The 8,982-nt window shown below is 55.1% G+C and overlaps 1 protein-coding gene across 1 annotated transcript; it reads right to left on the bottom strand.

Moving 5' to 3' along the window:
• Window positions 1-314: 314 nt before the first annotated feature.
• Window positions 315-8,192, bottom strand: LOC120872433 (carcinoembryonic antigen-related cell adhesion molecule 21-like). Its single transcript, XM_040252798.1, has 8 exons — window positions 8,033-8,192; window positions 6,644-7,000; window positions 5,067-5,345; window positions 3,199-3,319; window positions 1,701-1,753; window positions 1,373-1,404; window positions 915-956; window positions 315-686 (listed from the first exon to the last, which is right to left on the bottom strand). Exons 1-8 carry the CDS (start codon window positions 8,094-8,096, stop codon window positions 621-623), a joined length of 1,014 nt encoding a protein of 337 aa, XP_040108732.1. The 5' UTR covers window positions 8,097-8,192; the 3' UTR covers window positions 315-620.
• Window positions 8,193-8,982: the final 790 nt, after the last annotated feature.

Here is an 8,982-nt window from a genome sequence, read left to right as displayed (position 1 = left end):
TAACTGTCTCTTATCTCATAACAAAGAACACTCAGGCAATGGCCAAACATCCTCCTGAACTCTGGGCTCTGTGCCTTAGTGCACAGACCACTTTTGTTTGGGTGAATGTGGGTAAACTGACCCATGTGAACTTGCCTGGGAAGATCACCCTTCCCAGGTGACCTCAGTTCTTCAGGTGTGTGGAGGGGGCTGCAGATGAGGCCCAGGTGGGAGGAGGCCCGTGGGCCACATCAAGGAGGAGACAGTTTGTCCCACTGCTGTGGAACCTGGGTGAGTTTAGGTGGGAGGAGCCCATGTGCACAAAAAGAGCAAACGAGAGGAAAGTCCTCTTTATTCAGACCTCTCAGGTGGTCCACAGCGGGTCACAGGCCCAGCCACTTTCCTTGGAAGCCCTCAGTTCCTCGGGGAATGGAAGTCCTTGTCTTCATCCATCCAGGGCTCAGGGCAGCCTTGTCAGGGCCTCCAGAAGGCCAGGAGGGACACTAAGGCTGAGCCCAGGCCCCCCAGTATCTTCAGGGGTCACAGCTGTTTCTCTGCTTCGGGTGTCTGACCTCACTCAGACTCTGGGGTCTCAGGTGGGCTCTTCTCCATACCCCTTAAGGGGAAGTTCCTGGAGCAAACTAAGAAACCACATCTACTTTGGGGTTGATCTGGCAGTAGATATCTGTGTTGGGATAGAGTAATTCCTGTAGAGAAAGAAGAGGCCTTTGAGCCCCTATAAACTGCTCAGAACAGGTCCCAGGGTCTCCCTGGCTCAGGGTCCATGGGGCTGCTTCGTGGGGGGCCCGGCTGTGCTGGAGGCTTTCTGGCTCCAGATGCATCACTCCTCTGCATCCATTTTCCCATTTTTGCTGCTGTTTCCTGGAAAGTACCCTTAAAAGTGCAGGATCAGACCATTCATCCCCAACACTCACCTCATAGATGGGAACAGCTGGCTTGGGGCTGGGTAGGGAGGCCTGGGTAGGGGAGAAAGTGGGTGTCAGGGGGACAGGGAAGAGAGTCATTTCTCCTCAGAAGTGACCAGCCCTGCCTCCCAAGCAGCCACCTCCAAGCCTGAAGCCCTCACTTCAGTCCCCATCTGGCTGCATGCTCCACCCTCGATAGCCCAAGACCCCTGTCTGAAGCTCCTAGTGCCCACTCTATTCCTGGCTGGACTCCAGGGTTAACTGTGAAGGGACCAGGCAGGCTCAGGGCAGGGCGTGGGGGTGTCCTGCCCTTGAAGTGAGTCCCAGTCCTGACCAGGATGGGGTTCATGTTGCTGGCTACCCTGGAGTGAAGGGTGTCTGTACTGTGAAGTGTTGGACAGTCCCACTGCCCTGAGTCTGTACAGCTGGGACCACAGGGAGAAGAGACAAGGAAAGAATGTGCTTACCGGGGAGACAGAGCTGCCAGAGGGACCGTGTCCTAGGAGCAGAGACAGCAGTTAGCACCAGCGGTGTGAGGAAGCTTAGCCCACCCTCCAGGAAAGGCTGGGGGTCCTCAGCTTCCAGAGAACCATGGGAGAAGGGGCATCACGCAGGGAGAGACCTTCTGGGCATTTAGGGTCCAGTGAGGTGACCCGTGACTCAGAACTCGCACATCTAGCAGACCAGTCAGTGCGGATCCTCGGTGATGAAGCCCCAGAGGGTGGCTGGCTGGAGCAGACACTGGAGGATAGGACCAGGGTGTCCCAGCTGCTCCCAGGCTGAGAAGACACTCACCCAGGGTGGTTGCTGGAGGCCGGTGCTCTCTGAGGTCATTCTGGCCACTGGCCCTAGAAAAGGTCAAGATTATTTTTGAGGGTTGCAGGAGGCAGGAGGAGGTCACAGCTTTGGTGTCGAAACAGGGAACAAGGAGGGTTCCCTTTTCTAAACAAGGAGTGTGTACATATGTGGTCAGATGCACAGTCGCGTCCAGCTCTTTGGGATCTCGTGGACTGTGGCCCTCCAGGCTTCTCTGTCCCTGGGGTTCTCCAGGCAAGAATACTGGAGTGGGTTGCCATTTCCTTCTCCAGGGGAATCTTCCTGACTCAGGGATCAAACCTGCGTCTTCTTCGTCTCCTGCACTGCAGGTGGACTTGTTACTACGGAGCCACCAGGGAAGCCCAATCAGGGAATGGAGAGACCTCCATTCTCCACCAATGCTGTTTAGGGGGAGAGGGCCCAGCAGAGAGGAGCTAGGGAAAGTCCTTAAGAAGCCACATCCATCCTGGGCTCAGAGGAAGGACGTGCAGGTCAGTAGCAGTCGGGAGAAAGTGACTTGAGAAGGGACAAAGGACCCAGTAAAGGAATCAGCCCAAAGGCTTTGAGTGGAAGGGTCAGGTCCTCAGAGGAGAGCAGGGCCAGAACACACGGAGGATGCCTGGAGAGCCGGTGCATCTTGGGTCCCGTGACTGGGGGCTCTGCGGTGGCCAGACCAGCCCCTCAGGCTGAGAGATGCTGAAATTAGACAATGGCCTCTTTCTCTACCTTCATCTGCCTGGAAAGAGGTGTAAAGCTCATCTCCCTACCTGCTGTCCTGGCCGGGTCCACGTTCTCCCATCTAACACATCACAGGCTGTGGTTAACGCATCTGCCTCCTGGGAGACTCTGACCCGACCTGGCCTGTCCAGGTGGCTTCAGTCTCTTTGGCCACGATGACCCTCAGGTTCTGAGGCTGTCAACCTCTCCTTTCAGGGTGACTGGATTTAAATAAACTGCAGGACGCACTGCTTACTGAGCATTTACCCCCTGCCAGCACGGCTGCCGGTCTGCTCCGGGGACTAGGACAGCAGTGGGCTGTTCTTGCTGTTCAGTCACTCAGTCGTGTCTGACGCTTTGTGACCCCATGGGCTGTAGCCCGCCAGGCTCCTCTGCCCATGGGATTTCCCAGGCAAGAATACTGGAGGGGGTGCCCATTTCCTTCTCCAGGGGATCTTCCCGACCCAGGGATTAAACCCACATCTTCTGCATTGCAGGCAGATTCTTTACCACTGAGCCACCGGGGAAACCCTGGACAACAGCAGTGGGGAGTGTCTAATTTACTGACGCAGAAGGTGTTGGGAAGCCACCCCAGGCCAGCATCTGGTGAAGGAGGGGCCGATGGATGAGAGGGAATGTCCTTGGGGGAAGTGGGGAGGCTGTGGAGAGCCAGGCCCAGAATCCAAGGGTAGGGTGTCTTTCTTCCTGGCTTGGCATCAGCCTGGGGGACAGGATTAGCATCGAGCATTGCCATTTGTACCTTCTAGTCATCTTGAGGAAAACAAAGCACCCCAGAATGGTCACCAGTGCCAACCTAACCAGGATCCCAATCATGATGACGATAACGATCTCCCTATTGAGGGCTGGGCTGTTTTCTTGGCCTGAAAGGAGAAGATAGAGGAGGAGATGAAGGCCTGAGTTCACCTCACCAGGAAAACCACAAGAGGTCTCACAGGGAAGAGGGCCTGTTAGGGAGGAAGGGGATGCTTTGAGGTCTGTGTGGCTGTGTGTTTGGTCATCACAGTATCTTCTCAACCCTCCTGCTGCAGGTGGTTGTATCTCTCTCTCTATTTTAATCATGTTTGAAATCTCGGACTTTCTCTAACTCGACACTCTCTCACTGTAGCCAGCTCCGTGTCCTACTCATGTTCCTGTTAAGGACTCTTTCCTCTTACATTATGCTCCCCCCCCACCTCGCCCTTGTTTTTCCTTCCCATCCCTATTGTCAGTCTTAGAGGGAAGGTCTGCTCAACTTCTGCCCAGTAATAATAATATTAGCCAACTGTTTCCAGTTCATTCTGTGTGGCCGGCAATGTGGGAAAATCCTTTACGTCCATCTGTTCTGATCCTTCCCTCCCCATGACGGAGGGGGTGTCATCCTTGCTGTGTGTACATACATCTGAGACCCATGGTGCTTAAATAAATCAATGGAGTTCACAGAACTTCCCTGCTGGCTCAGATAGTAAAGAATCTGCCTGCAATTCAGGAGACCCGGCTTTGATCCCTGGGTTGGGGAAGATCCCCTGGAGAAGGGAATGGCAATTCATTTCAGTATTCTTGCCTGGAAAATTCCATGGACAGAGGAGGCTGGTGGGCTACAGTCCACAGGGTTGCAAACAGTCGGACACAACTAAGCAACTGAGTACGTAGCATATTTCATCTGGTAAGAGATTAATACCCATTTCTTCAGTTCAACAACAAGAGGCACTTGGCCCTGGGGACCCTTCCTTGTTTCCTATCTCCCCCTACATGAGGCTGTCAGGAGCTCAGAGAATCCCCTCCCCGCATTCTAGGCTGGACCCAAGGTCTGCCAGGAGAAATCAGGCAGCAGGAGGAAGAAGGGTCTGCTGAGATGTAGTGGGAGGGTTCAGGGGCTGACTCAGAATTTGCTTGTAACTTCTGGGAAGTTGGGAGGTAACTTCTTTCAGATTTGTTTCTGAAAACCTACAGGGTCTACCACAAAGCTTCGTACTGATGGGCCAGGGGCCACTTACCAGAGACTGTCATAGCCTTGACTATGGTTTTACTGGGACCAGTGATGAAGTTATGAACAAGGCAGTTACAGGATCTATTCTTATCTGCAGTGATGTCGGGGATAAAGAGCTCCTGTATGGATTGTGGGGGCCTCCCGGTGATAAGCCAGGGACACGGTGTGGCTGGGGTTAGAGGCTGTGTGGTGGGAGAGGTTGAGCCCAACAGGAAGTGGTGGGGGTGTCCGGGCCATCTGAAGCAAAGAGCATAAAGCCACACGTGATGCAATCAGAGGGAAAGGAAATTCCTGGTCTGTATTAGGGCCCCAGCGTCCTTCTGTCTGGATCACAGCCTTGTTGTAGAGTCTCAACCATTACCTCTCATGTTCACTCATCCTGAGTCTGAGATATTAAACTGTTTTTTCCATCACAGGGCTGGTGACCCTCAGCCTCTCAAGACACAGCAGCCCATCCCCTCCTAGTCTTGATTCAAGGTGGGCCTGCCTGGGCTTGCCTGGGATAGGAAGTCATGGCCAGCCTGGGTGTCCAAAGGTGAGGGTCCATGTACTTGGACCTGAGAGGGATGGGTACGGCCTGGCCTCCAGCACTGTAGATTCAGCCAGGAGGCCTGGACCATGGAGGAACAGAGGTTACTCACAGAGGCCATTCTGGGTGAATGGGTCATCATGGATGACATTCTCTGGATCCCCAGCTTCATGCACATAGGGTCCTGTGTCATTCCTTGTCACATTGAACACAGTGAGAGTCCTGTTTCCCTTGCACAGTTCCAGCTCCATGCTGTTGTGGAGGCTCTGATTGTTGACTGAACACATGTAGAAGACGTCCCAAGTCTCAAATCTACACGTTAACACCACAGTGTCCTCGTGCTGCCCGGGGTTGGAGTTGTTGCTGGTGATGACGGGTGTAGGCAACAGTGCTGTGCAGATAACAGAGAGAACATTGCCCCTTTTCTACCTTTGGCTTCTCTACAAGCATCTTCAATCAGAATTGGCGTCTCCCACCTCTCAGCCAGACTGAGCCCTTCAATAAGGCAGGTCTGTGCATCGAAGACAAAAGCATGGGGACCTGAGCCCAGAGAGTGTGAGGCCACGTGCTCTACGTCTGGGAGAAGCACAGGCTTCCTCAGGGGTCGATTGTGCAGCAGCGTTTAGTGGTGGACAGACCTGGGTGGGATTCAGAGACCACCTGGCGTCTGTCCTGGTTTTTATCAACCAGCCTCGGGAGAGAGCTCCCTGGGTGGCACTCTGGGGGACGAGAAACTTCGAGGAGTGTCTTCCTTCCTCTGCTCCTCCCTGGGGATTCTGAGATTTCTCTGGAGTCTCCAGGTCTCCCAGGGCTGTTGACTGACCGCCTTGGGACCTTGTACCTGTGTGCTCTCTATGCCGAGTCTCAGGAGTAGGACCAGGCTGTGCCCCTGAGCAGATGTGGCTCTCAGGGCTGAGCTCCGGCTGGTGACCAGCTTGGAGCCTCGGGATTTGGCTCAGTGTCACTGGAAGCAGGAACCCTGGGACAGGGTCTGGGAGGGGCTTCCTGGGGCTGAGCTTCTCTGTGAGGATCCCTGGGGCCCTCAGGCCAGGGTCTTCCCTGAGTCCTGCAGGGTCTTCCTCAGGGTCATGGTCACGGGGAGGGGCCCAGGGGGCTGGACTGAGAGTGCTCTCCCCCTGCTGAGTCCCTCCATCAGACCGTCCTTCTCGCTACACAGTGTCTGCGGGGCCTGGCTTCCTGGAAGCATTTCTGACCCTTTGGAGTTTGTCTCCACAGCGTGTGTCGTGCACTGAATGTTCAAACCCCGCCCCGGGACATAATGCAGAGGGGGATGGGGGCAACTTCTGGGGCTGTCAGTCCTGTGAGTGTGAACAGAATTCACCCCGACCCATAGCTCAGTTGGTAAAGAGTCCGCCTGCAATGCAGGAGACCCTGGTTCAATTCCTGGATCAGAAAGATCTGCTGGAGAAGGGATAGGCTACCCACTCCAGTATTCTTGGGCTTCCCTGGTGGTTCAGCTGGTAAAGAATCTGCCTGCAATGTGGGAGACCTGGGTTTGATTCCTGAGTTGGGAAGATCTGCTGGAGAAGTGAAAGGCTACCCACTCCAGTATTCTGGCCTGGAGAATTCCATGGACTGTGTAGTCCATGGGGTCACAAAGAGTCGGACATGACTGAGCAACTTTCACTTTCCCACCCAATACGCCGAGGTCAGAGAGGAAGCACTCACTGTATATGCAGAGATGTCCAGTTTGTCTTTCTGTCTGTAAATCATTCTTTGTAACGAGCAGGGTGTAGGATCCTGTGTCTTTCTGGGTGACGTTCTGGATCAGCAGGGTTCCGTTGGGGTGAAGTGTCTCCCGTCCGCTGTACACAGGCCCATCGGTAGTTACATTAGTGTCTACCCTATACGATGCAATTAGCTGGGCGTTGTCTACCCTTTCTCCTCCGTACCAGGCATAGCCTAGAGGATTCTCTGACATGTTGTGTGCAAGTAGAACATCCGACCCTTCTGCAGCAAGGGGGGGCACCGTTTCAACAGCGAGCTGGGCAATGGTGGGCGGGGTCCAGAAAGTTGAGAGTGAGACTAGGAGGGAAGAGAGAGAAATCAGTTAATATTGTGACCTGCGTGGCGGATGGGAAAATGGTGCTCTGGGTCCTGAGCGGGTCTCTTCATCCCTCAGCCTTGGTGTGTGTGTGCATGTGTGTGCATGTGTGTGTACGTGTGTGCGCGTGTGTGTGCATATGTGTGTGTGCATGTGTGTGTGCATGTGTGTGTGCGTGTGTGCCTGTGTGTGCATGTGTGTGTGTGTGTGTGTGCGTGTCTGTGTGTGGTATCTGGGTATATGCATGTGTGTGTGTCCTCCTGGTTCAAGGTCAGCAGCACGACCCCCATCACTTCAGCCCCTCTAGGCTCGTTTTTCCCTCTGCTTCCCCAGCTGTCCCCTGGCTCACCCCCTTGCTGCCCTCACACGCCTGCTCACACTCAGGGCCTCTTGGGAGATGCCTCCACAACGACCAGCTGCTGTAAAGACCCTCCGTGCTCTTTGCTGACCTTCCCCGCCCTGGTTCCTGCGTGACGCCTGTAGCACCTGCCAGCACACTCTCCATCTCTCTGCTTGTCTGTGTTCCTCCCCACAGAGCGCGGGCTCCGTGAGGGCAGGGGCTTGTCTGATCCTGCTTGAAACCCAGGGCCTGGACCAGGCTCCAGACATTAGTACCTGGGGATGAAGCAAGGAGAGTTCCCAGGAACTCCACAGCCTGGTTTTGTCAGTTTCTAAGGGCGCCCGGTAAGGACAGTGTTTACTGTGCAGGTTATGTCTTTTTCTGTAGTGACACCCAGACATAAATTATTATTATCATCATTCTTCACCAGTTACTGCTCAGTGAAGAATAACTGATAAAACCTACAGCAGTTGAGTCCTCCCGCCCCTCACCAGCTCTAGCTCATGCAGAGTCCCCTGTGGCTGAGCCCCCCTCCCTCCCCTGATTCCCTGTCCTCTGCCCTCAGGTCTGAACAGAAGCCCCCTGTCCCCTCTCAGAGCCCCGTCTCCCCCAGGGACCAGCCAGTCTCTTTTCTCCAGTCTCTGCCCACTCCCTGAAAACTGTCCCCTCTCACCTGCCAGCAGGAGCTTGTTCCAGGGGACATGCCACCTGCTTGCAGGGCCTGACGGGGGCTCCATGGTGCCTGCGGTCTGCTGTGTCCCTCTCTCTGTGAGGAGAACTTCCTCTCCAGAAACGCTCACAAACCCTGCAGTCCTAGTGTGAGCTCTGCTGTCCTCCCCCCGATCTGTGCTGGGCCTGCCCCTGGGCAGTAGCACTTCCCTGGGTCACGTGGCCCGGGGCGGGGTCTCTGCCCAGGCCCCGCCCTCTGCCTCCCCTCTCCTCCTTCCCTCCCTCGTGGGCCCCCTCCCCCTTCCCCCTCTGTCTGTATTTCTATTCCCTGAACTTTGCTGAGTCCTCTGCCTTCTAGAGCAGTGATTCTCCACCTACACACACACACACACACACACACACACACACCCCTACACACAATCCCCCGCCCCCACCCCACACACACATACCTACATCTCAGCTACACACAGACACCTAGATACACACACATCTATACACACACATGCACACACACAACCTTGTCTGGAAAAGCACAACCTTGGGTGTCCGGGTCCGGGGTCCCCACTGCTCTGGATCAGATGCACCACTCAGCACCCCCGACAGCCCTCCCTCATCCCCTCTGGCTTTTCCCTTCAGAGGAGGAGCCTGGGGGTGGGGGGAGCATCAGGAACGCTTGTCACAGGGACGTTCTCCCCACGGTGTGCGGGAATCAACTGTGGAGCTTCACGAAGACTGCAAACCCCCAGGTGACACCTTAGAAATGCTGTTTCAGCAGCCGCCAGGTCATACGCTTGCCCAGCCTGGCTGAGACCCCAGAACAGCGGTTAGGCCGCCCCACCCACTCCCGTGTTGGCCTCTTCTGTGTTTTGGTCTGGGGTCTCTCAGCACAATCACAGATCCAGGGGTTTCCAAATTTTGGTGGTAATTGTTCCTGTGACACAGAAACCCAGCTCG

The sequence above is a fragment of the Oryx dammah genome, unplaced genomic scaffold, assembly GCF_014754425.2.
Source record: "Oryx dammah isolate SB20612 unplaced genomic scaffold, SCBI_Odam_1.1 HiC_scaffold_13, whole genome shotgun sequence".
Taxonomy (NCBI): Eukaryota; Metazoa; Chordata; class Mammalia; order Artiodactyla; family Bovidae; genus Oryx; species Oryx dammah.
This window is presented reverse-complemented; position numbering and strand designations above follow the sequence as displayed.

Coding starts and splice junctions, on each gene's coding strand:
- LOC120872433 (XM_040252798.1), bottom strand. CDS start 8,096: ATGGAGCCCCCGTCAGGCCCTGCAAGCAGGTGGCATGTCCCCTGGAAC. Junction 5,346..6,643: donor TGGACATCTCTGCATATACA/GTGAGTGCTTCC, acceptor TTATCTGCACAG/CACTGTTGCCTACACCCGTC. Junction 1,405..1,700: donor GCCTCCAGCAACCACCCTGG/GTGAGTGTCTTC, acceptor CTCTGCTCCTAG/GACACGGTCCCTCTGGCAGC.